The following is a 27,632-nucleotide window of genomic DNA, read 5'->3' as shown; positions in this document are numbered from 1 at the left end:
GCTTCCCCAGGCGATGTGTGCTGGTCGGAGGCCTGGAAGAGACATGGCCAATGCTCCATAGCGTCAGCCAGAGGCTCCCAGAGCTCCTGCCTCGCAGCCAGTGGTCTCACACACTCCTGGGTGCCTTCTCCGAGCACACCTGACATCACTCAGCTTCTTTTTGCCACCAGGAGAAGGAGGATTCAAGGTGCAGGCTCCAATCTTGCTGCTCCATGCTGGGGCTGAGCTGCATTTAGTAGGCACCCACCCGAGCTCACTCCCCTCTACAAGCAACAAAGGCCCTCCAGCAGCTACTGGCCTCAAGTGGCAGAGGTGACACAGAAAGGGCAGAGATGCCGGGGACACGAGCACAGCACACGGGTGCTGGTGGCTTGGAAGGGTCCTGCAGCAGCCGGGAAACAGGCAGAGAGCTGCCAGCACTTACAGCAGCAGTTAATTCCCTCCTCGCCACTCCGCTCTTTGGGGACTCTGTGCATTCAAGTCCTGACAAGCAAAGGAGAATGGCACCTGCAGTGACATCGGGCTGGAAACACGCTGCGAACTCCCATGGCCCAGCATGGCGGGTCGGAGCTCCCACTGCTCCAGGACTGCCTAACGCAGAGAGAGCAGGAGCAACCATCGCAGAAACAAGCATTTGAGGGAACCGAGTGAGTTACAGAAGACCCTTGGCTGGGCTGCGTTGGTGACATACCCCAAGCGCTCCCGACTAGGATGCGGTCCTGGAGGCAGCTCCTGGACTCGGAGGTCTGGTTAACATGCAGGGCTGTTAACCGTGACTCCTCATCCCATAAAGGAGCCAAGGGTGTGGAGCCGATCCCCTCAGCCACTGAGTGCAGACATGCTTTGTATCCACCCTTTCCCCAGCGACCCCCTGGACCAGGGATTAGATACCTCCAACCTTTTCCAGCCCACTGCCCGCCCAGGCCCAGCCTGGTGGCGAATGTAGATCATGGGGGCATGGGCTGCAGGGACCAGGAAAAACCTTGCCAATACACTGGTGATGGCAAGCCATCGGTGCCTTGAGACGGCAGCAAGGCAACGCTGCCCAGAGAGAGGCTCCGAGGTGCAGCTGCAATTTTCCCAGGGAGCCCTCCCTGCTGCCTCCCCGCCTGCCACAGCCACCATCACGCTGACCTGGAAGACCGTCCCTTTTCCAGGCAAAACAGAGATGGGATATAAATAAGCATGTCCTTGGATTTCTCACACCAGGGAGTTTTGCAGGAAGGGCTGAGCTCTGCTGGGCAACAAGCAATGAATCAGAGGCAGCTCAAAACAGGACACCTCAGAGGAAGAGTTAGTAAAACACCGCAGGGCCCTTATTGCTCCAGGCTTTTGTTGTCTGCTGACTTCACTTCCCCGTCTGGCTCAAGCATGGGGAAAGCCCGATGACAGCATGTAAAGACGAATCATCCTCCTCTGAGCACTTGACTGTACGCAGCCCCGTGCCAAAGCCCCCACGTGCCAGAGCTCAGCGACTGCGGAATGGGAGCCAAAGGAGCAGCACGGAGACCCAGCTGGCCCCACTGCAGGGCTGGGGCAGCCAAAGGAGGGTTCAAAAAGATGGCAGCTACTGCTAACCCGCTGCTCTTCCAGAGGTCGGGCATTAGGGTGTCGTACACCCATATGGCGACCAAACTGTTGCTTTTTCTTAGAAATCAGTGCGCATCCGAGCGCCTGTAGCCACGAGCGCACTTCTTCAGTGCCTCACCGAGGCAAACAATAACCAGCATGGTTTGTAAAACAATATCCTCGTTAGTCCAGATTATACTTATCTCCTGCCTGCTGCAAGCAGATGCTTGCGTGGCACCAGTACGACGGCGCTGGAGCTGGAACAACACTAAGTGGTCATTACAGTTGCCCAACCAAGAACCTAAATTTGTAACAACTGCCTCCTTTTAAGCACTAGCATGTAACAACCCAGAACCACCACCAAAAAAGCTTTGTGTTGGCTTTGTGCTTCTCTTAAATATATTGCAATAAATATTCTGGTGCTTCTGTTTATGAATCCAGTCCCAGTTTGCTTCGCACCAGCTGTAGTGACTTGCATTTCTCCTTCTTTAGAGACAGCTCTACCTACCACTTAGCCAGGCTTGCTAAGTTTTGTTAAACCTCACCAGCAAGACGATGGTTATTTAACACCATGGAAGCATATTGCCTCTTTTCACAGCCTAGACGAGGAATTCAAGTCCAGCAGCAGAGCACCCTGAAACAAAGCAGTCCATAGTTTATTCTCATCGCCTAGAGTAGCACACAGCAGGGAACAAGCCACACACCTGCAGCAAATGCAAGCTCTCTTCAGCTCAGGCTTGTAAAGTGCCATTTCAAGGTCATCCAGGAAAGACCTCAATAGTTAGAAAGTCACTAAGGCTACAAAAGGACTCCTAGAGTACAGGGTCTCCTGCCCAAGGAGCCAGGGAACATCCAGAGGCTCTTTTATCCAGCCCTAGCTTTCAAGCACGTCAGAGCTTTTAAGAACAAGCTAAGTCACATAATTAAGATAAAAGCTAATAGTTAAATCCAAGAGCACATGCAGTCTGACAGCTACCAGTCTACTTCAAACTAAGACACTCCTATCATTCAAAATATTAAAAAAACATTTAAGTATGAAGACCAAAACCCACACTATTGCCTTTGTCTTTGCATATCAACACTTGAAAGGGCTCGAAGTCAGGGAGTAATACTATGGAACAAGAAAAGGTAAAAAGTACTGAGACTGAATATGACTGAATATGCTACTGCATACTGCAATTTGGTGGAGATGCATATGTTCCCCAGCCAACTTCAAAAAAGGTGGCAACACGTCAGGGCCCTCAGATCAGGCAGGCTCCTGCACGCCTATGTTTTGCTAGCCAAGCCCAGGAGAGACCATCCCCTTCTCTCCCAGCTCAGTCAAGACCAGCTCCCAAACCAACTACGCTCCTCGGGAGCCAAGCCTCAGTCCTAGGCATCTGCCTGGCACTCCGATTTCAAGACTCACTGCATCATGCAGCGAGTAACACCTTGCTTTTCAGACCACTGGTCCAAGTTTAAGGATGAAAGTGTTTACTTAAAATTCAGACTTGTAGTAATGTTACAAATTTTCCAAAAAACACACAAACAACAAAAATACATCAAGACTATACTTCCTAGCCCAACATCTTACTTATCTTCCTTTGGTTAAGCTAGAGGAAAGCACTGTTAGCTTTAAATGGCACCCCTTCCTCCTGCCATGTCCTGGAAAGGGGCTGAGGACAGAAAGCAAAAACTGAGACATTTGCACCGTATCATTCTGCCCCCACCTCCATTTTTAAAAGGTCTTTTCCAGTATCTCCTCCCAAAAACACTTATTTCTTTTCTCAATAAGGAGACAAAACACTGCAGGCAGTATAAGGCGTAACAGCATTTGGAGTACCACAGGCAACCTTTAAAGCACTGTTAAAGCTGTGTTCCTGCGTAGACTTCCCTACACTGATGCCACTTCCATCCGAGCAGCGTGAGCACGACAGCAGACAGTGGTGTCTGGCAGGGACAGGGCTGCAGTCCAAAACAGGAACTAGTAGCACACACGTAGAGGTGACCACAGATTCTCTTTCAGCTCTCCCTCTGGCTTCATGCACCAAGTGCTGTAGCAACGCACAGCGATTACAATCACTTTTGGCAAACACTAAGGTACATAAAAGCACATTTTCATTATGCTGTAAAAACAAGGTCTTCATGCTTCTTGCTATGAAGATTTGTAATCCATCTCTGAATCAAGTGTGAACTGCCCAAACGCTCAAAATGCATCCAAAAGAGTGCTTCTAATCCTCTCTCTGGCTGGTATTCTTTATCTTCTCAAAAATTTTATCAGAACTACAGGCTGAGCAGGAGTATTTCTGGAGTGCAAGAGCTGCCTGGTTTTACCCATCACATACAGACTGAGCACAATGGCTACAGTCTGGAGTGCTAAAATCAAAGTGTGAAGGCACAAGAATAGCTGACAATAAGCAATTCTAGTATTAAAATAGGGCTTAGCACTCCTGCGGGCTGGCAGCTCATCCCACCAGGCAAGAGTAGTTAAATCTGTTCCTCTGACGCTGTTGGTTTCTACTACGAGTCTGGGAGAAGCTTGAGTTGGAACATCTGAGAAATGAAACCTAGGCCGTCCAACATATTGAACATGTGAGTAGGTAAAACCTGGGGTTGCAAGAGGAATTGACGTGGGTGTGCTGGTATCCATGTCGGACACCACTGTTACAGTAGTGTCCCAAGACGACGTCAAGTGCTCCGTCACAAGAGAAGTCGAAGCCTGGGAATAAGTTGAGCTGAACATCTGGTATGTAATGCCTGTGGTTGGCAGGCACTTCAGGTGATGATCTGTTAGAGCCACAAGAGAAATATTCTGTAGTGCCAGCGGGCTGTCACACGTTAGAGATGGCACATTTTTAACTATCTCCATGCTCTTTTGGAGCCACTCTTGGAAGCCAAGAATTTGGCAATCGCATTTCCAAGGGTTGTTATCAAGGAAGACTTCTTGCAGTTCAGGTAAAGCAGTAAAGAAATCTCCAGGAAGAGACTGCAGCTTAGTACTATTGAGGTAAACTTTCTGAAGGTGCTTGAGATTATGAAAGAGGTTTCTAGGAAGAGCCTCAAGCCTCGAATCAAAAAGGGAAATGTTCTGCAGTTTCTGAAGGCTCAGGAAGATGCCCTCTGTCAGACTGGAAATATTATTTGTATGCAGAGAAAGGCCCCGCAGTTCATTCAGACCACTGAATACATTCTTAGGAAGAACACTAAGCTCTGGATTAAAACTCAGCACAAGAAGCTCTAAGTTTGTCAAGTTACTGAACACAAAATCTGGTATTGTTGAGAGCTTTGTGTCGTACAGCCACAGGCTACCAAGATGCCTCATTTCTCCAAACAATACTTCTGGAAGAGACTTCAGTGGGTTCCTGTACAAGGTCAATTTAGACAGGTTGTGCAAGTGCAGAAAGAGCCCAGGAGGCAAAACCTCAAGCTTGTTTCTGGAGAGCGTTAGGCTTCTCAGTTTATGAAGACAATGAAATGCATCAGGGGCGATGGACTGGATGTTATTGGAATGCAGGAAGAGTTCCAGCAGCTCCTTCAGGCTATCAAACATGCCAAACTCTATTGAAGACAGCCTGTTAAAATACAGCATCAGCTTCTCAAGCCTGGTTAACGCACTAAATATATTTCTAGGCAGTGCTGCCAAATAATTTCTCGACAAGTTCAGTATTTTGAGTTTGGCAAGTTTCTTCAGCACGCCACTAGGAAGTGCTGTTAGTTGGTTTTTGTTCAAGAAAAGCTCCTCCAAACTAGCTAGTTTGTCAAACAGATTTTCTTCGATGGATTTCAGCCTGTTATTTTCAATGATCAATTGCTGAAGCTGTACCATGTCATCAAACACTTCTGGGGGAAGTTCGACCAGCTTATTATCTAGCAGCTTGAGGGCTTTTAGCCTTCTCAGGCCTTTAAAAGCCGTTGGTGAAATCAGAGAGATGTTGTTTGAAGACAAGATGAGATGCTGCAGTTCCACCATCCTAGAAAAAACATCCTGCAAGTATGTCACATTAGTGTCCGTTACGTGAATTTCTGTCATGTTGCAAGGCAGATTTAACGATTCCAGGTCTTTTATGTGGGGACCAGAGCAATGAATTGCATTTTTTGAAGAGCAGTCGCATTTCTCAGGACAAATAGATGCATCCAACTGGAAGAAAAGCTTGATCATCACTGACAAACGAAACACCAACATTCTTGTTGAAGTGCCAGCAACATTAGCTGTTACAAGAGATAAGAGAGAGTCAGGATTTGATCGTAGGTAGTTAATAACTTAGCAGCCGACAAAGTTGTGTGAATATATCATAAAACCTGCAAATGTGCGCGAAATTTCTCTTGGCTTGAAAGCAAACTTCAGAATCTCTATTACTGTTGACTGCAAATATTTCTACGGTGCGAAGTACAGATAAAGCTCTTTTGTAAATCAAGTATTCTTTGTTTATATTTGTACTAGTCAAGTATAATAAAAGCATTTGAAAATCATGATGAAACTCTAAGTAGTCATAAGGCATGTATTTATTTGAACAGAAAAGCATTATACTAAGTTACACACAGAAAGTCTTTAAAAATAATTATCAAAAGATCCTGCACCCACAATATTTTTTTATTGTGGGTTACCTGAGGTTTAAAAATAAAGTTTAGCCTGCAAAAATAGATAATGGAGGTAAAAAGGGTGTCCTGTATTTTAAGCGGCCAAAAGCAAAACAGCATACAGTTCTGTTAAATCATCTCTCAGCATTTGCAAGTGATCGCTTCTTGGAACAGCCCAAGAACACACAAGAAGCAACAGGCTATTTTCGACATAGCCTGAAATAACACACAAGAGCTCATGCAGCACAGGACAGTAGTGGGCCTCCGATAACCGACGAGTCTCATTTCAACAGCTTAACACAATACTAAGTTATCAGTGGTATTAAAAATACAATGAAATGAGAGCAAAGAAATGCCATGAGGTTTGCTAGAAAGCTGTACCAATAAAGGTAGATCTGCATGAAACATACCACAGAGTTGGAAAGTTGTATAGATTTCCAAACAAAAAAAGGAACAGGAAAGCAATCATTGTAGCTATAATGATAATATTTAAAAGACCAAGTCAAACAGAAATCCTCCCCAGTTTAGAAGTACTTCGTTAGTGAAATCAACAAGTCCAAGTGTATCAGAAACCTGGAAGTCAAGCACCTGGCTGATCAGTAGGAGAAGCAGCAGCTGGGACTGCTGGAATAGCTGGACAAGTTCTGCAGCCCTAACTGGAATAGCTGACGCCATGTCAGTCTTCAGCACCGAGAACACTGGGGGAGAGGAGGGCTCCATCCCAACATACCCTTTTCTAGGGGCAAGGATGAAGCTGTCCCATACCAACCCCACAAACAGACACAGGTACAAACACAATCACTTAAAAAGGAGTAAGTCGGGTAGGAGAGCAGAGCTTCTCACATGCCTGAACTGCTGACAAGAACATACCACCATGGAGCAAGAACAGCTGCTGCATCAAAAAAGCAAAAGAGTACTTTAAAAAAAGGTTCTTGGTTAGTCTCAGAGTACTGAAGACTGGTAAAATCTGCATCCCTTCCTCGGGAAGGGAAGGACACAGCACCTAGTGGTATCAACCACCAGCAACGTGGTGCGGGAAAGCAAGCTCTTGCTGGCCTTTCTACAACTCTTTGAATGAGACCATAAGTCACCAAAAAAGTCCTTGAGATTTCACCCTTCCAAAGGACTTTTCCATGTCAAAAAAGAGTGTTTCAGAGAATCTCGCCCTCCTAGTAATCCCCCCCATTCAACTCCAAAACTGACCATCTCACATAAACCAGCGATGCCTTCACCTCAATAGAGAAACTCGTAAGCCAGCCTGTCCCTGATCCTACCTATCCCCACCTCAGCACGCTGACGAGGAGCACATCCCCGCACACCCAGGGCAAGCACCTCAGCCTACAGCCCACAGCATGCAGAGCAGGCAGCCGGTGAGCTGCTTCTGGGAGCTGCGTGAGCACAACACTCCACGCAGGGCAGAAATGCACCAAGAAATTTCTGTTTCAAGCCCTGACTGGCATCTCAACCTGCACCAACTCAACCCAAGACCACAGCATAACTACAGGATTCAGTGAGACGGGAGAAATAAGGATCTAGAGAATCAAATTGGGGGAAAAAAACCGCCACAAATTATTATGCTACAGACTGCAAATGCAGGTCCCTCAGAGGGCATGACTGCAGGTCAGAGTCTGTAAAGTAAGAAACGGGCTAACACTAGTCTGTAGACTGGGGATGTCTGTTTTCCTGGTCTCATAACAAAAGGTAAGAGAGTATTCAACGAGACAAGGTTAGACACTCAGAAGTGCTAGAAGACGTACATTTTCACAAACAAAAATGGAATGGTAGAAATTCTTTGCAAGAGGGTAAGGCCACAAGCATATGACTGGCACAGGAACTGGATAATCCTATGGATCTCAAACATCTAGAGCTGCTAAGGCATTTTTTGAGGAAATATTTAAACAATTGAAGATTTTAACAGTAGCAAATACAGTAAGATCCACATAAGGGTCATACTTACACATTCCCGTGTATTAAAATTTTATCAAACCCTCATGTGAGACAGAATACTGAGCACACATATAATTTACTATGGTGCTTAACTTTTATACTTTCTTGCAAGTTTCTAAACTCATATGAGCAAGAAAAAGGAATTTTGAACTGTACCTTAGAAACTTATCTGCTTTTTAGAAGAACTTACTAGGAGCAGAGCAGGCAATCAGGCTTCACCATGATTCTGCACTTTAAATGGGAAGTAAAACAGCAAAACGCATCCTCTAGATAACACTTTCACCCCTATTTGCGTAACTACTGTGAAAAGCCAAAGAACATTTCGAGCTTCAGAGCAGATTTTGCCTACGTTTAGTTGTGTAAGCAACCAGCTTCCATAGGTTGTATGCAACTCCAAAAGTAGAACTTGAGACCGCTCACAAAACAGGAGAAAGTTTGAAGTCACACATGCAACAGCACAAAATGCACTTGTAGCTTCTTTGACAGTGATATTAGAGTACGTGCTTCAACCAACCCAATGCAAATCTGGCTAGAGTCGGAAATCTGTATTTCAACATGAATTATGATCAGAAAGAAATTTCAAATTTGTTAGATAGTTTCACCATGGTCTGCTACACAGGTGCATTAGGTTTTGAAGGAGTGGAGATACCTACTTTAAACAACCAAGTGATTGATATGTACCTTCACCAGGCTGCTCTGACTTTTACTTTCTTGCAGGATTGGAGTCAAAGCAATTTGAGTAAGAAATCAAGAGTTTTCTACTTAACCCTTTGGCTAAGCAATCCAGGGTTGACCCATTTGGCTTCTGTTTTTCCTCCAAGTCTTCTGTAGTCACAGGCCAACAAAACCTAAAGCCTGAAAGATTCTGCAGAGAGAAAAGCTTTAAGTTTTCAAAATATTAGCTTGAAATTAAAAGATTAAGTTTTTGTAATGAAGTAACCAGATATTTCAAACAACTTTCCTTCAAGTTTAAAATAATGTGCTCTGTGAATGAATGTTTAAACAGAAGGTGAGCCACAGGATGGAAAAGATGTCTTCGTTTCTGTGTGATTTTTCTGAAGATGACTGCGACAACAGTGCCAGCTCACAACCAGGAACATTTGCCCAAGAGTCTTTTCAAGATAATGCCTCCCACGCGTCAAAGAACAGAAGGAACATCTGGATAACAGAAGGTGGAAACAAGCTGCTATCACATGTACAAGGCCTGGCTCTAAAATGGCTCTCATAAGCCACCAGATGAAATTACGGTCAATGTTATCCTACTGCAGGACAGCAGTGCTACCGTACGCACTGCTAACACGTAGCACGCATACTTCTCCACCCCCATCTTCAAAAATACAGAGGCACTGAACAAGGTACCCATGACATCAGTGGGAGTTAAGTCTGTATTCTTCAACAAGCTTTGGATCTAACTGTATAAAGAATAATTAAAAACAATTTCATGAAACTAATGAAAAGAGTTAAAATATCTGTTCATTTTAATTTTATTTTCAAAGAGCTTCAGTCACAAAAATGATTTACAAGTCTATTTACAATTCTATTGTACAATTATTTATGTATGCCTCTTGACAACAGGGTACCATTCTAGAGCAGCAATACATATTTTAAATACAAAGATGTAGTATCATTTCAGATTTAAAAATAAAAAGGAAGCTGAGCTTCTAGAGAGTGCTGTAATGACGAGCCTTTTAATCTGTGTTAGGCTTGAGGAATTCATGACAAACTGAGTAGTTTCTGGTTCACATAATTATCAAACGAGCTGCAGTTTGTTGAAAATAGCTTTAAAAACCTGAAGCTTTACTGTATAAAATCAACATATTCAAGACTCTAAAAATTGTCAAAAACCCACAGCTTTCCCTTAGACATACAAAAGCCTAAGTTTACAATTCAGAATTTCATGGGAGAAATCCTACAGAACTTTAGCTCTCTCATTTTGTGATGACCAACATAAGCATTAAAAATTTGCAGCATAAAAAGGACTCCACATCTGCTTAGTATTATACTGTATACACATATACAGTACAGGATTATTTACCCAATTTGGGATGACTGTTCAGCACAACCTTCATGAAGAAAGAAAAAAATAAATAGAATTAAAAATCCAACAACTTTTTAAAAGTGCAACAGTAAGAATTTCCAATTTAAAGTTAGGACGAATATGGACAGTCAGTTCTGTGGGTGTTTTAGCCGCTTCTACTCAAGCATTATTCGCAGCATTTTCTTTACAGTAGATTTAGTTCTATAGTACATGAAACTAGAGTTACTGCTAATTGAATCTGAAGGTAAGAGGAAAAAAAACAAACTTTAAAAATAACCCTGAGGGATATACAATTTCATGATCTTGCAATTTATTTCTAAAAAGTAACATTTATTATTTAGCAATTGCTTTTCTGGGTAGACCAGTCCTTTAAGTATGTGCATAAATAATATTTAAAAATCAGTAATATTTACAAATCCTAATATATCAAAGTAAAATACGTACAGATTGAAGTCTGCATACACAAATAATTTAATAATAAATCAAACTCCTCAATGTAAGGCCAAAATATACAGCAGGAAGAAAACGTCTACCAAGTATCTAGTGGAGATCACTAAATTGGTCTGTTCACCTGAATTTAGACTTCCAAGATGAACATTAGAAGAGATTCTTTTCATTACAAACTGAATTTCATCTTGCTTCAAAGCAAAAACTGAATACGCTAGTGCAGATCTAGTTTGCTGCATTTCTGAAAACCAGAAAAACTAAACTGCTCAAAATGAGAAAAATTATAGGTGGCCAAACTCAGCTCTTGGGCAGGAAGGCATAAATCCCAATAATTGCAGAAGATGCAAAAGCTTATTTTGTGGCTGAACTTGCAACAAGAAGGATTCTCAGAAAAGCTGATTTATTATTCTTGACTAAGCATCAGGAGCAAATAGGTCAGAGCTCAAGCATGCAACCTCAAGAACATTTACTAACTCTGAACGCATACCTTGAGGAAACCAGCTCCCGTTTGCAAAATATTCAAGTTTAAATAGGCTCATGACCCATTAGTCACTCAGTCAAGTGGAGACACTGGGCAATATCAGTTTTAGTAAGAGTTCCCTAAAATATTCTCCAAAGACAAGCCCACCTTAATAAGCTGTTTCCTCCTCACTTTCTAGGTAAGTCTAATAAACTAGAATAATATTGAAAGACTAGCTTCAGAAACCAAACAAGCCGAGAGAAATTATCAGTTTAGAGAAAGTATTAAGCAAAAGCATATAAAAGACACATAGATTTTCTTTCACTTCTGATGGAACAACCAAGCTAAAATGGTCAATGAAACGGAAAGCAAAAGCTTATGCATTTAAGGATAAGTCACAGCTCCCAGGTCCAATATGCATAGCTTCACAACATTTTTCAGCTAAAATATTATTTTTCTTTAAATTTGAATACTACTTACGCAGCTAAGAATTATTCTTCATCAATTATTCCATGCTACAAAGATTTTGTAAAATCAACATTGACAGAAATTAGCCAACTGACTCAAGTTCATGATTAATAAATTTATCCAAGTCCACAGTTGCAGACCCCTTAAAAGCTACCGATGTTGTTCGATGTTTGTGACCCTAAGAAGCCAGGATAATAAGACTTTTTCATTGCTCTGTTGAATGAATGTTAAGAAAACCACTTCCCCCTTCCTCCTGCTCCACCCCTCAAAAACAAACAACAAAAAAATCAGGAAAAGAGTTGACAGCTGGACTAGAGGATAGTACACTATGTGCATACTACTTATGAGGAGCAAGTGCTAATAACGTAAACCCCCAAGTTCTAGGAAAAAGTCTTCCAAACCATTTAGCACCACTTTTAAATTCCCTATTGGCACAGTATGTTCAACACTGCAGAAACCATAACATGAGCAGTGGGGGACACTGTCCATACTGCCTTACAGAACAGCACAAGGGAATTAGGCCCAATCTGAAAAATTCCCCTTATTAAAACAATGCTGGAATGGAATCGTCTCCACAGGAATTAAAAAAAAAACCAAAACCCAAAAAACAACAAAACCTCAAATTCCATCATCAGAATACACACAATTCAAACGGATTCCAGCCGGCCAGGGAGTTTGGGGCCCTCCTTCCACGACTACTCTAAAGGACCCGACTTCCTTCTCTAAAGGATCTCTACAGAATCGTGACTTCTCCAGATCCCCTCCGAAAGCTTGGAGATGTCTGAACCAGTCAGTTGCATCTGGTCAAAACAGACTGATATTTTTATCATCTTCCCAAAGATACCAAATAAGACTTTTCTGAAAGTTCAGCAAGTTGAAAATAGTTTGGAGATAAGTAATTTGTGGTTTAAAAAAAAAAGTTTGTGCTTTTTGCTTTGCACATGAAGACGATGCCTGCCTCTACATCTTTGCAGATCTATTTTTCTAGTGGTCTTGTGTTTTGACACCGCCTAATGGCAAAATGATGTATCGCTACCCCAAGTGCTTAAGCAGCATTATTGGTGATGCAAGCTTTTCTTTTTTTTCCTGGTTTTTTTTTTTTTTTAAATAAAATCCACATAAGCCTTATAGTTCTGCAGCAAGACAGTTTTTAGCTCATCTATTTTCTCTTAATTTTGTTTCATACAGCTACATATAGTGCTTAAGACACCGGCAGACTCTTTGAAATGCATATGTCCTTAACATGCACAAATCCCAAGCATGGGCATGTGAAAATATTCCTCCCTCACACCCCCATTTCCCTTGCAGCAGTAACTCTGGCCTTACTACTTCAAGGTATATAGGAAAATTGTCTTAAGATTTACAAATAAAACATGGTCCACAAAGGGATAATCCAACCCTTCTGCTAGAAAAAGCAACGTCTGTGGAGAAATGCATAGCTAAATGTAATAAAACATGAGACAGAAGAAAGTGTTAAGATTCTCCAGCCTTCCTTCTCCAAAAGCTTTAGAGTGTAGCCAAATGCCTCCTCCTCTGGAGGCCACCTGAGCCCTTCCTTCGGGTTAGCTAGAAAAGAAGCTAAGAACCCTCTTGAAAGCAATGTGCTTTCTTCTTAAGGACAGAGCATATTGCTGCTATAGCATTCCCAATTCCTGCTGTGGCAGACTAAAGAATTAAAACTTAAGATCCAAACTTTACACCTGGAAACACTCCCTCCTTACTAGTAGGGACAAACTTAGAGGTACACACACCAAAACTTTAGAACCGTTTTGAGGCACAAAGCTTTTTAACAGTGAATATCAAAAAAAAAAAAAGCATGACAAGGTTATTATGTGCCTCTAGTACTACCATGAAATCATTACATCATAGGGTTTATGTGAACACGTGCCCAGGTAAGCAGGTTAGAACAATGATTAAGATACTCCAGGCAAATAAAGTGAACCTGTTTTAACTGCCCTGCAGTTTAAACCTTCAAATACATCTCATTTAGGAATAATGAAATTTGGAAGAAGGTGGAAGGAAACACAATCATTTTTGTTCTGCCTAAGGTAACCTACATTTTTAAAATTCATAGCCGTAAGATGTCTGGCTCTGAACTTTGTATTCAGAGAGATAAAACAGTTGGAGATATCTGCATTGGAATTTGACATTTAGTATACTGCAATTTCAAATAAAGCCTTAAAATTACATTCTTCTGAATACTACTATAAACACATGCCACCAAGATCCACCGTTACGTTACAGTGATGATTTGATATGAACCATTTTCTTGGGATGGTACTTTCGCTTCTGTTGTTGTTCTGGGTTTTGGTGGCCATTCTGGATCAACCAGCAGTTCCTGAGCTAGATGCATATACTTGGCTTTTGGTGTCTTCTCTCTACAACCAAACAGGGAAGAAAGGAAACAGACTCCACGGCGATCCACAGCCTCCTGCAGAAGTGAACAGATTTGAAAATTGGATTACCATAACAAAAAAATTAATACAACTAACAATACAGTAAGTCGCTAGAAAAAAAAACCTATTGTTTTAGTATCTAATTGACTATTTCATTGTCACATTGGACCTAGAAAGTGTAGTACAGAAACTCTTCTGTTGTGTCATCTCTTCTATACTATGGTAGCAATGACATTTAAAAAACATTAAGAAAAACCAAGTATTCTGCAATGCCGTAACATCGCAGGTCACATTAAGAAAACTCAAGTATTCTGCATTATTGTAACATCTAAGGTCACCAACAGCCTTTATGCATATTTCATAATAGTTTCAATAAACGCAGGTATAACAGGCACCATTAAATGATGTTACTGTTGAAGAATAAAAGCCTGGTCTAGAAAAAGCAGTCAAATTCCCAGACTCTCAAAACTCTTTTTAAGCAATGAATTGTTTAACTGAAGGCAGGCAGCCAGCCAAAAGTGGCAGAATTTAACTTGCTGTTACTGTGAAACCTAAATCCTGCAGGTATTAATAGTTACTAGAACAGACACAAATTATTGAACTTAAGTCTTCCTTCCTATTTTTCCTCTCCCAGTCCTAAATGCATGTAACAGCTAGCTGGAGAAGAGAAACATCATTCCTCATTCTCAAGACTGGATCCCTTTCATGTCTCAGAGAGCACCTGTAGTCTGCAGGGCTAACATTTTAATGGATATATATTCTATGGTTTTCTTCATGCTCTGAATTTCTGTCAACTGGTGAACTGAACCAAACGTGAGCCTTAAGCACAACTTCCGTTCTTCAGTGAACACAAAGCAATTTTTTCTTGAATAGCCTCAAAAGGACAAATGTAAATCTGAAGTGAATACATTTAATAAAATTTAGTGCTGAGAAATAAACCATTGTAATTTTAACAGGAACAAACATACAACCAGCTAAAAGTAATAAGCCAACAGGCTTAAAAAAGAAAAAGCTTTTTTTTTTTTTTTTTTTTTTTAACGGGATTCACATAGATTTCTTTCATGTGTTAATGACAGAGGGGCAGACCAGACCAAAATTTATGGTCACCTGAAAGGCAGAAGCAAAATCCTTCAGTCTCCTAAACCATCTGAAGTAGTAAAACCGTACTTTCATTTCCCATTTTGTTGCATTTCATATTATGTGCTATAAATTACTGCTCTCACAAGACAATGTTCTAAAACCCTAAACCAAATTAATTTAATAAAGAACTGTATTAGACCCAGCATCAGCAGTTCTGCTTCCAAGCAAATCAAGACGTTCTCCAGTCCTAGCATGCTAACTTGTGACAATGCAAGTAAAATTTGCTAATGTGCAAACTGAAGACAAAGTGAGAAAAGTCTTAAAAGCAATCCTCTGGGTTTGCTTCGCAGTTCTTGTATACAGAGCTAAATTCTTTAAGTGTCAACAAGGAGAAAAATGTAAAACCAGAAGCCTTTCCTTTTAACATTCAAGTGGCAGAAATCTAATTTAAACAGTCTTAAGCTTAAGATAAGGCAACAGACACTTATAGTTCATAAAAAAAGACAAAACTGAATTAATCTGCATGCACTCAAATGATGACAGCAAAATACTAGTCTCCAACCTGAGGCGGCTGGGGTATGGTGAGGCGATATTCTCCTTGTTTGTCTCGATTGAACACAACCTTCCAAAGGATCATATCAAGGAGGACATTCTGTGAGACATTGCAGTGAGCAGGAAGAATTAAAGAAACTAATGATCATTTGTTGTTAGCGTGCACATTACAAATAAAACCTGAAATAGTGTGTTAGGCATAACTAATTCAGTGCCAGGCAAAATGGAGAGTTTACATTACTTGTCAGTACTTAAGTGATAAACATTTTCACTCTTAAGTGCTCACATGAGATTTAAGAATATGAACATGTACTTTAAAACAATAGAAACAATGACCAAAACTGCATCCATCGATACAGGTAAAAATCATAAATACACATTCTTAATGTGTTTCAATACTCTAAAAAACCTGTAAAGCACAGCAGACATGAGTGCTTTAAGCAGTTTCCCCTCAAACCGTCTTTAACATTATAGTGTACTTCATGCTGTAGCTACACTTTGTTCGTAGTTTGTTTTAAACCAGTGACATTCCCAGGAAAGCTTCAGTGGGGTGGCAAAGCTGAGCCACCAGCAGGAATTCCAAAGGAATTCCGTAGGAGCCGTTCCAGATTTTGGAAAGCAGGCTGAAGTTGAACAGTATGTTCAGTACATCTGGTTATTCTCATACGGCTGTGTGGGCGGACTCGAGAGCCTTGAACAAATCCGGCAACACAGGTGTGAACTTGTCTTTCATGGCCTTGAGCCTACCACTCTGATCTTTGGACAGGTTCCATTTCTAACATCTGACTAACCTCTGACACTGAGAAAGGGGAGCCGATTAGCCAGACTTTTATAATGGATTTTATAATGCTTATGATTTTATAATCCACCAGAATTTTATAGTGCTTTTATAAAGCATTTGCCAACAAATCTTCAGCTTGTTAGATGTTAATTTTTGAAGCCAGTCTGGTTTAAGTATGTCTATACCCGGCATCGGGGTAAGGAGGAACATCTGCTAGGATCTGCCTTTGTTGTGCAGTATTTTCTATCATCTGGTAGAAAGACTATGCGTGCTTTGTGAACCTAGTCTGGCACCCACATGGAAGGAGCAAAAGCTTTACACAGCATTTCAGAAAACATGTTTGGGACAACCACAGTCAGAAATCATTCTTGTTGTAGAAGCAATTAAGAAACTACATATGATCATAGTGTGACACAAAAGTGTCAAACTGGCAAGCGTGACAAAAGAGGATAGATCTAATCCCTCGTGTATCTCATCATTATGAGACACTTAAAGAGGCAATTACAGAGGGATTAGTCTCAGCGGAACAAACTATAGGTGATATACCTACAGAGTACCTTGTTAAAAGAAATAAGGAGGTGCCACCAGAAGCTTTTCCTAGATACTCAGCATATGACCTGTGGTACCCAGTAATTCTGTAGTGAAAAGTGTAGCGAGCAGAAAATCCAGGCAGGCACACAGGGACAGAAGGGCAACGAGCTATACTGGAAGTGAAGGAATGAAATAGCCTGCGATTTCTACACAACACATTGGACCCAATGAGTTGGCACCACATGAAAAAGCTTCATGGAGCCTAGAGTAATACTGCCGGAGTTGGACAAATACAGTTCAAAAGGTGGGACAAAGGCAGGTTGAAGTTATGGAAGGTGAAGCGTGTATCATAAAACAAAGTTTGGGATTTGAGGATCACTAGACAATGCTTCTGTTGGACACCTGCTGTACAGTGAGACAACTTATCTCTCTGTCTAAACAAAGCATTCAACTAAGTGAAAGTGGAAGAAATAGGTTTTAAGTCAAAGCAGAACATCCCAAACGATTAATGTCAAGAAAATTAAATTCTATAGTTACTTCTATTCCGCTACTAAAGTATGGGCAACAAGATAAATAGAAAAGTCTGGTTAAAAGGAATGTGACAAATCATCAGTTTTGGTAATGACAGTTAAGTGACTAAAGCATTGAAAGATGCTAACTCACACCTGCACAGGAAGAAGAGTGGGTGGGGTTTGAAATACTGGGTGAAAGCAAACGCTCTACAGCAATTATATTGCTTAGGTTACGCTTACTAGAAACTCAGAAGTTTACAAACTGATGTGGCAACCAACAAGGCCCAGGAGTGGAACCTTATGAACGTTTAAACCAGAGAACCACTTGTCCTTGAGAGACACGTGCTGATACGTGGACTGACACACTGTACTAGAGCGTTTAGTGTCTACTAGAGTGTGCTAGAGCCCTTACGCTTCCAGAACAGAAACATCACCAGGTTGTGTAAAAGTTAGAAAGATCATCTGCAGAACAAAGTAATTTTTCAGCAGAAGCTAAGTTTAATTTATTTCTCTCAGTAAAGTATATCACTGGACTGAAAATTGTAACCGGCACCTATTTACACTCCATGTATCAACACAAAGCTCAATTCCAAGGAACAATCTTAGTGCTTCAAAAAAAGCTGATTTCCCAGAGATGGTAATAAAAACATCAAAACTGGCTAGAAAAAATAAACAGGAAAAAATATTTCTATCTAGGAGGGTTGTTTTAAACTTATCAGAAGACAAAAGAGTCACGATTCTGCAGCTTCAAAATAACTATTTTGTTTCAGTAGCAAAGACAGCAATATACATAAAATAAAGAAAAAAAGGAAACTATTAAGAGTTTAGTAGTACAAAAAATGAAAGAATTAAAGGGCATAATGGAAAACTCCATCACAAGCAGGGTTAGAGTAAATACAGGACAATGTAAGAAAGGCACAGGATCTTTAGGAGAGGATAAACTTATTAACAACAAGGAAAAGGCCAAAAAATTTAATATCTACTGCCGTGTTTTGGAAAAGTCAAGTTATCACCTATCATGTGAAAACACTGAAAAACATGTTCCAATAGGGAGCAACATAATCGCATATATTGCAAATTCTATTTGGAACAACGTTTTGAACGCAAAGCCTTGATAATTTTGATTCAAGTAGCCAAAAAACTTGGTTGATTTTATTTCTACTAAGTTGCAAATAAAAGGGAAAAAACTAGTCAGCTGGAAAGAATATTAATGCTGTAGTAATCTTCAAAGGCCAAAATGGTATGATCCAAGCAAACATTACGCTGGTTACCTTGATAGCAATCCCTCACATAGTAATGGAAATACTGACTAGAAGCTGCAGAAAATGTTGTACAGTAAAAACATATAATTGTAGTGTGCAAGCGCTAGATAATGTTGAGAGGCTTTTTCTTCTTGCAGAAAAAAATAGTGACTAATGGCTGCAACCAAAACCCAAATGTATTCAGGTTGGAAATAAGGCATCAATTTAACAGGGAGAAGAACTAACCACAGGAATAAATGACTGGCTTTGAATCCAGACTCCTCCTGGAAGATGTATTGGTCAAACTCCAATTCTTGGAAAAAACATAGGGGTACCTGGATGAAAGGTAGGGCGTGTTTCTGCCCACATTAACTCTGGAATTACAGCAGAAGAGGTCAATATCCAGAGTGACTTGACTTTTTTCCAGCTCAGGGCTGGAAAAAGCTGATCTACATGAACATCTCTACTTCTGGACTTGGATCAGATTAGATGAACAAGTTATACAGACCTGCATTATTCTGAACAATAAACTATGTGTGTGATCAAACTGAATGAAGATGGGCTCCCCCTAAGGATTTTATATAGTTCTTTACTATGTTATGTTATTCTGAACTGAATTAACACAGCAAATAAATATGGAGAGTATTGTCCTGTGAAATAGTTGAAATAATTTATGTCTTTCAACTTTTCCCCCTCTTTTTTTTTTTATTAATAAAAAAGGTTTTAAAATTATGCTTTTAACACAGAAAACCTTGACACCTTAAATCTAGACTACAAGGACATTTTTAGGAATACAAACTTAACAAGAAAACAGTGGCCACTTAATGGGCATGCTGTGAAGAGAGACCTTCTAAACAAAAGACAAACAAGTACCCTGAAAAAAACCCACTTAGACAAGCATTTTTTCCATTTGAATTTCTTACCTCCGTCAGCACAGATGCAATTGCATTGAGAATAACAATGATGAGAATTCTTAGGCGCCACTCATATGGCACACACACGAGCTGTGAGAAAAAGTTGCCAGAGGTTAGCAACACACATATGAAATAAACACACATTCAAAACAGGCTCAGAGTTATAAATTCTCTCTTCCCCCCTAGAGGTGCGAAGTTAAAGCTCTAAAGGGGTCAACCTTGCCCAAAAGGCAGCCAACCAGTTATCCCAGGAAGTACAGACGCCTGTATATCTGCTGAATCTTACCTCAAGAAATGTGTCAATAGATTCAACAGGATGCAACATGATGAAGAGTATGAAGACATAAAGAACTATCACAGATATAACAAACAGAACTGTAAAAGAAGAAAAAATATTTTCATTGGACCATCTCACAGAGTTTTAGACAGTTTTTCCATGTATCATGGGTTCATCACGCCCTGGAAATAACCTCTTTTCTCCCTCTAAACCCCTTCCAGGTGGATTTTGGCAATGCAAGTTGTGCTGATAGCCATAAAGAGACAGAAGGCCAGACTCAAATTACCACTGGCTCACTTGTGGAGCTGGAACGTATATACACATATACTTCTACAAACAAAGGAACTATTAACACAAATTTCTCCATACAGTTTAATACTTCCCTATTTCTATCTCTGATTATCAGAGGATAATTGTACTATGTTCCCCTAGCAACACTATTACTGCTGAAGTGGCACAACAGAACTGTAAGCAAGCCACGGATGAGTAAGCGCAGAGTCACTTCGAGTTTCACTTGTAACTGTATATAGTAAGAAAGGACTTACAATTTTTGTAGCACGGTTGTCTAAAGGGCTTTCCTTTAGAAAAGACAATTGCCACTATGAGGTACTGAAAGCTGGATATAAAAAACAAAGTTGTGTTTTCATAATTTTTAATGTAATGTTCATCATGAAGAGTCTCATTCCCATGGTGTGCATAGCTGGTGTTTGTGGCATCCAATATATTACATGCACTACAACACAAAAAAAACCCAAAACATTTAACACTGAGTTAAGGAGAAGATGCAAACAAGGCCTACTTATTAACAAAAGTAATGACAGAACAAATTGCTATAGTAGTTAAAAAAAAGCTTATCCTTGAAAACCTATTACAGGTAGTAAGAAAGGACTCAAAACTGTGTCAGGGACCTAGCAATTTTTGTGAATTCTGAGCTTCGAGTTCTTTTATGCTTCCAGCTTGTAAGTTCACTACATGAACTGTTTAGAAGCTATCACTGTAAATACACTTTGAAGACAGGTAAGAAAATACTGCAATCTAAAAAAAAGATGAAAACACCTCTCCATTTTCAGAAATACGAATTTGATTTACTGGAGCTCTAACAGGAAAACAAAACTTTGTAATATAGAATCATAGAATAGTTTGGGTTGGAAGGGACCTCTAAAGGTCATCTAGTCCAACCCCCCTGCCATGGGCAGGGGCATCTTCAGCTAAATCAGGTTGCTCAGAGCCCCGTCCAACCTGACCTTGAATGTTGCCAGGGATGGGGCATCCACCACCTCTCTGGGCAGCCTGTGCCGGTGTTTCACCACCCTCAGCGTAAAAAATTTCTTCTTATATCTAGTCTGAATCTACCCCCCTTTAGTTTAAAGCCATTCCCCCTTGTCCTGTCGCAACAGGCCCTGCTAAAAAGTCTGCCGCCATCTTTTTTATGAGCCCCCTTGAAGTACTGATAGGCTGCAATAAGGTCTCCCCAAAGCCTTCTCTTCTCTAGGCTGAACAACCCCAACTCTCTCAGCCTTTCTTCATAGGAGAGGTGTTCCATCCCCCTGATTGTTTTCGTGGCCCTCTTCTAGACCCGCTCCAACAGGTCCATGTCTTTCTTATGCTGAGGGCTTATCTCTTCTTATATAGAAGAGATAAAATAGGTCTGAACCATTGATTTTGAATTTCATTCTCAACTGTCCCAAAGTTGAGGAGTCTTCAGACCCTGCAGTCTGGCTCTGACCCAGTTTTGCATTTCAGCCATTGGGTAACTCCTCTGTACTAGTATGCTTGTCAAAAAATTCAGCAGACTAACAAGCTGCCATACAGAAGCTTTATTTAGAAAGTCCCCAAAGGGGGTCAGTAAAGAAAAGAGCAATTATTGCCTATGGCTTTCCAATCATTACTGTATTTCCAATCATTACATGGCGCCACTGAAACACTTACTCAGATTCCGTTGTCCAAGGCTCATACCAGGACTGCTGTTTGACCCAAAAAAACCCAAAGGTTTGGAAAGCAAGGCAGATGATGATCTGAGACAAAACGGAACACAGAAGTGGACCTGAGATAAGACCTGATGGAGGCCTTCGCGCAACAAGCTCCTTCCAAGCAGGGTTCAGACTCACTGCAAAGAGAAAGAAAAATGAGTTACAAATTACATCATTATGGTTTTCAAGAATTACCCTGTTCACATTCTGTGGCATTAGAATGGCTTGCTCATGACATCACTTTAAAAATTAGTCCAGAACTGCAAGTTGTGAAACCACCTTGAAAAGTTTATACCGCACTAGAATAATGCCACAGTGCCTTCTATAGGCTGGTTACCCCCAGCAGCACAGGATAGCAGGGGACAATAATAGAAGCCATGAGACTCAAGGAATTAGTAGTGTCTGGCCAAATTCCCTTTTGTCTGGCACAAGGACTTACAGCTCATCTCCTCAGTTTTGGTCTGCCATTGCTTCAAAGCAGCAGTTTCTATTAAACTTGAAAATGGAATTCTACTGTTAGCTAGTAAGCTGAGTGCTAGGTTCATAAGTGGAATCAAATATTTTGCTAGATAATAGTTTTCGAGCATAACATTTTGTGGACAGAAGTTCAGCTGAAAATGCAAGAAATCAAAACATTTGAGAAAGATGATGTTGGAACAACTCCTGTTTTGATTCCAAAACCAGTTTCCTCAGGTCAGTAGAGGTTTATGACTTCCTGTACTGTGGAGAACTACTTTCCTAAGATCACGCCCACGACCTGCTTTTTGTATGAGGACACTTCACAAACTTCAGATGAATCTAACTCAGTACGCAATGTTTGTTTTATTTAATGCATATACTGTAGTAGTCGTAATATCTTAACTGTATGTCACAGTGCTTACTCCAAAATACTCCATATTAAAGAAAATTTCACCAAGCAAAAACTGCTTTATAGAAGCCAGCAGGGGTAATTCGCACAATACTTACTAGTGAAGACAACCACCAAAATGATTGCCAAATCAATGAAGAGAAACTGGAAATCTCCCAAATTGCTCAGGATCTAGACAGAAATCACAACTGAAACATTGGTAATTTCTTCACACCAAGAAACATCTTACAGTGACACTCCTATGGCATTAATTCTTTAAATTTCACTCTATAAACAAGACAGTCTCTTATCAAATTGGCTTCCTTTATCTGCAGGAGTCTTGAGTACTCTACAATTCACAGATCAATTCCTGAAGTATCAAGGTATGAAACAATTCCAGTTTCAAGATGCATAAGCTATTTGTAATTGAAATTGTAATCAAACGTACTACCGAATCTTACAAACCAATGAAATAATAGCTTAGGCCCACAGTTCTCTAAACACCATAACCTTACTATGTAGTCATACAGTTGTCAAAATTTCCACCTCAAAAGGTCCTTTAATACTTTGCATGTTTAACTTACTCAGAATACAAATTAAAATACAGGATTTCTACCACATGCCATATTGTGAATCCAATCACATTAACAGGAAATATTCCACTTTGCTTTTTTCCCCCCTCCTAACTCAATACTTGCAGCTGCTTTCTTTCAATCCTTACGTGAAAGGAATGCATTGCCTTTAAATAAAGTTGTTAGGCTATTTTAAAATTCTGACAGTTTTTAAATAATGGAAAATTGTATTTTTGTTCCATTTATATGCTTATTTGGACATCCCACTGTAAAGACTTTCTACTCACAGGCATTAGTTATTGCCTTTTTTAAATAGATACTACCATGTTTTTCACACAGTTAATATAAAAAAAGGCAAAAAATACTAACAGTACTTTTAGTCCAAAGACAGTTTTTAGAATGTGGGTGTTGTGTACTCAAAGAGACCTGCAAGAATTTATATTAAATATCTATCAATTTTCAGATCTCTGAATTACGTTGACACTGCTTAAGCACAATTAAATACTTACAGAATATAGCAGAGTAACACTGATGTACTGGATAATGCTGTATAATGCCATGAACTTAAATACACAGAAGGAAGTTATTAAAGCAGCACGGCCTTCCCTGTCAAAACAAATGCAATCACGTAACTAGAAAGCTGTCTGTGCAAGCAGTTAAACTCTGCTTAGCAAAACGTTAGCTGCAATTAAACATATCAGCAAATCCTTTGAGGGACATTAGGCTGAAGACATGGAGAAAAAGAGGTCAGAATAGTACACTTGCAAGTACATCAAAGTTGTGAGCATGCCTTCTGAACTGAGCCACCACCTTGCTTCGGTGTTCTTTGGACTTTACGTGGTTTTCCAACAGAGGTTTTAAAATGAATGTCTGCTTGCAAAAGCATCTATGAAGCACTAGTTTACTACATGGATTGAATGAACATGCAGTCAGCCACAGAGTTGCTGACTTCAGAAATGTTTCTGATTACGCACTACTTCATTAGTTCCACACAGACTTAACTAGATTCTTCTCTGGCTGACCTTTACCCAAAATTATTACCTAACTTCCAATTCTAGAACAAAAAATTGGTCAAACCCTATTTAGAAAATTTGTTTTCTACTTTGTATGGTGCTGAGCAGTTATCTGAAGAATTTTACTGCTTGCAATTACACACAGCCTTTACAGAAACTAACACAGTCACTAAGACATCAAATTAAATACTAACGTGTAGAAGCTCACTCACTCTAAAAAGTTAACTTTACGTGGACAAAAGGGTTTATAACAAAATACTAAATCATGCTATGGCAAGCCTTTGCTCAGAGTACCTTCAGTAAAGAAACAGAACTACTAAAAACGTATGGCTTGTTCTTTAATTCAAACTGGCAGTATCAAACATATACTGACACAGGGTATGCAAAACGAGTTACACAGACAAGTTTAAGTTCACAGTAAGTGGCATTACCTGATCAGCTTTGGCACGCAGGAAATACTAGGCGTCCTGGAAGTGAATGGTGATGCCACAGAAGCCTCCAGTTCAGACAGAGATATACCACCATGTGCCCTCTTTAGCGCCTGCCAGTGAAGATTGAAATAGAGAACATTTTAAAACTTGCTTTCAGCTGTAAAATTTAACTGAACAGTTCTGTACGGAAAATAAAAATATACTTACGCCACAGTCATTTGCTCCATCTCCACACATGCCCACATAGTAACTATAAAAACCAAAGATTATGTCAACATTCTGGACCATTCCCTAATCATAGTCCACTTAGCTTGTTTCATTAAATAAGTCTGTATTATTTGACTTATTCAGGGCTTGCATAATAATGAGTGATCGTTAATGCTGAAAGCAATTACTCTTCCCATTATACGTATAAGGAAGTAGACAGAAAAGTAACATGACTTAGCCAGGTCAAACCAACCAATATGGTTATCAGCCCTCTATCATTCCAAGGTGGTCTAAAGTATTTTTGCTCTAGGCAAAGAGATTTTTGTAGTATTTCGTATAGCTGCAAGGCCTGACAGCAACAGACAGTATACTGACCATATGTGAACAGAAGTCATCCCATTAATACTTCTTTAATACACAGAAGACATTCGATGGATTTGTTTATTAAGCCAACCAACCAGATTTATAAAATATGTTAGTCAGTTTAGTTATTCATCATTTATAACTTCATGAAAAGTCTGAAACTTTCACAACTAGCCAGCAGATGGTACTATCATTCCTGCTCAGCTAACAGGCTGATTTACCAGCTCAAGGAAGTTATATTAGCCTAGCCTTTTTCATTTGGCAAAACCGCTAGCAGCATACGTAGTTTTTTCTCCTATCACACCAAACACTCTCTCAACCCTCCCGCTTTCTATGCTTAAGCAAGTACTTACTCTACATTTTGTAAAGCTTCCACCAACTGAGTTTTCTGATCAGGCGCCATGCGAGCAAACACAGTGCCATGTAACACAAGCTGGAAGACAGAAGATTTCTTAATGCTCACAGGGCAAAATCTGTTTACCATCAAAAGTGCCCATACTCAAGTAAAATGCTCACCTTGGGTACCAGGTCCTGAAAATGCTCCAAAATCACTGCAAATGACTTTCCATTCATTGCAAAATGGTATTTGGTCATCTGGAGATCCTCAAGGCTTTCATGGACCAATTTAACTGGAATATCCTATCAAAAGTAGTTTAATACTCTAGCTGTAGTGTATTTACACAGACACCTTGTAATTTCAAGCTAATACTCAGCGGGGTATTCCTAGAGGTCCCACACTAGAGGAGGTTTCTAAGAATGTTACTTGAAAGAAAACCTCATACAATGAAAACACGTATTTAGTAATAAGAAAATGTGGTTTAATGTTTCAACTGCAAGCAGCTAGAGCAGTCTTAACAGATTGAAATGTGGAAAAACACTGTCTCCTGCACAACTAAACTGTCAAATGTCACATCACAGTTGAAAAACTAGCTCCCCCAGCTGTTTTACTCCTCTTTGGTATTTTAAGATCTGAAAGTTAACCAGTACATCAATTTTGATTTGACACAACAACAGATTTGCTACTTAACGGAATAAGATAAAAAGAAAGAAACTCAACAGTAAAACTAACTGCTTACACTCTAAGGGCACAATAATGCTCATATTACCTCTGAGTTTATGGCTGGTGACGAACTAGTGCATTTTGCAAGGGTATCTGCATAATGCCAGTTGATCCTGGCAGCCTGCCCATCCTTAGGAGGTAGTGCTTCAGCAATAATGACCTTATCCTGAGGTAGAATCATTCCACAGTCTCTGGCCACAGAGATAGCAGTTAACATGTTATCCCCTGTTAAACAATTGCATGTAAAAAGGTTTGAGTTAGAAGAGGATCAATAGCACACACTGATACTCCACGTAAGAGAAAAGCTAACAAGGGCAGTTTTAAACTAGGAGAACTGCCTAACGTACCAGCAACAACCTTAGGGCAAACCAAGTCTACAGACAAAATTCAAAGTCTAGCCCGTTAAACCCCTCCCCTGCATTAGCATCACTAGAAACTTTGTATGCTTCTTTCAGCCACAAAGATCTCTTATTGACCAAATCTAAAATCAGGCAGAAAACATGGGGCCATTTAAAGTACTGCTTTTTAAACATGGTCACAGATCATGCAAGACAAACACCCAGTTGTATTGCTAGCATATCAAAACACCATTCCAAAGTTGCAATACCTGTGATTTAAAAACCACACACACACAGCGTGCAAAACACTGAGCACAGATACCTAGCCCACTTAGGGGAACGTAAGAAATCGTTCTTACAAAACAAATCCATTACAAAGTGACTTATAATATAATTAAAAATGGTAGGGACCCTCAGGAGGTCATCTAGTCCAACCTCCTTCTCAAAGCAGGGTCAGTCATAAGATTAGACCAGGACTTTTACTTAGTCTGATTTGGAAAACCTCCAAGGTTTTTCACTTTTCAATTCAGTATAAAGTACTTGTGCATGGAGCTAGGGAGAGGAAGCTACGAAGTAGAATTAACCTCCATGCTGGTTTCTGATCTCTGACTTACCAAAGCAACTTTTACCCAAAAAGAAACAGATTGGTGTCTGAATATTCTCACAATAGTTTCTAAACTTTCCTCTTGCTATACATACAGTGTAATCTCAGCCTATTGACGCTAAAAATTTACTTCGTACACTAGAATTAGAAGACCACCAAAGAGAGATGGATTTTTATCTTTTTGAGTATGAATGTTTACATGCTAACCTGTAACCATGACAGTGCGAATGTTGGCTTTATGCAAATCTTCAAGTACAGCAGGGGTTTCTTGCTTTAGTTTATTTTGCATTATAATTAACCCCATAAAATCCATGTTGCTCTCAATAGCATCTCTGTAGAAAAGGAGGCAAGGAAAAGAACGATTATTAGATGTAGCTTAAAGAGCCTGATTTTCTGTTTATCAAAGTAAAAGGCAATGTTTATTTTTAGCCATTAAAAGTGTGAAGAATTTGCTTTT

General features: G+C 40.2%; 2 protein-coding genes across 5 annotated transcripts in view; both read right to left on the bottom strand.

The window, feature by feature from the left end:
* Positions 1-3,805: 3,805 nt before the first annotated feature.
* GP5 (glycoprotein V platelet) lies at positions 3,806-5,731 on the bottom strand. The gene has a single exon (XM_076340632.1). It carries the CDS (start codon positions 5,729-5,731, stop codon positions 3,806-3,808), a length of 1,926 nt encoding a protein of 641 aa, XP_076196747.1.
* Positions 5,732-9,528: 3,797 nt separating this feature from the next.
* Positions 9,529-27,632, bottom strand: part of ATP13A3 (ATPase 13A3) — a 66,554-nt gene continuing 48,450 nt past the window's right edge. For 3 of the 4 annotated variants that reach the window (XM_076341066.1, XM_076341068.1, XM_076341067.1), the window contains exons 21-34: positions 27,383-27,507; positions 26,280-26,458; positions 25,690-25,812; positions 25,527-25,606; positions 24,811-24,853; positions 24,604-24,713; positions 23,669-23,765; positions 22,707-22,779; positions 21,700-21,877; positions 20,316-20,503; positions 19,780-19,868; positions 19,503-19,583; positions 15,525-15,614; positions 9,529-13,917 (exon numbers count right to left, since the gene is read on the bottom strand). In XM_076341066.1, the coding sequence (XP_076197181.1) occupies positions 13,720-13,917; positions 15,525-15,614; positions 19,503-19,583; positions 19,780-19,868; positions 20,316-20,503; positions 21,700-21,877; positions 22,707-22,779; positions 23,669-23,765; positions 24,604-24,713; positions 24,811-24,853; positions 25,527-25,606; positions 25,690-25,812; positions 26,280-26,458; positions 27,383-27,507 (1,654 nt within the window). In that variant the 3' untranslated portion in view covers positions 9,529-13,719. The remainder of the gene's footprint in view (positions 13,918-15,524; positions 15,615-19,502; positions 19,584-19,779; positions 19,869-20,315; positions 20,504-21,699; positions 21,878-22,706; positions 22,780-23,668; positions 23,766-24,603; positions 24,714-24,810; positions 24,854-25,526; positions 25,607-25,689; positions 25,813-26,279; positions 26,459-27,382; positions 27,508-27,632) is intronic. The other variant, XM_076341069.1, reaches the window with a different exon arrangement.

The sequence above is a fragment of the Aptenodytes patagonicus genome, chromosome 6 (assembly GCF_965638725.1).
Source record: "Aptenodytes patagonicus chromosome 6, bAptPat1.pri.cur, whole genome shotgun sequence".
Taxonomy (NCBI): domain Eukaryota; kingdom Metazoa; phylum Chordata; class Aves; order Sphenisciformes; family Spheniscidae; genus Aptenodytes; species Aptenodytes patagonicus.
The sequence above is the reverse complement of the archived record's forward strand: the minus strand, read 5'-3'. Positions and strand labels throughout refer to the sequence as shown.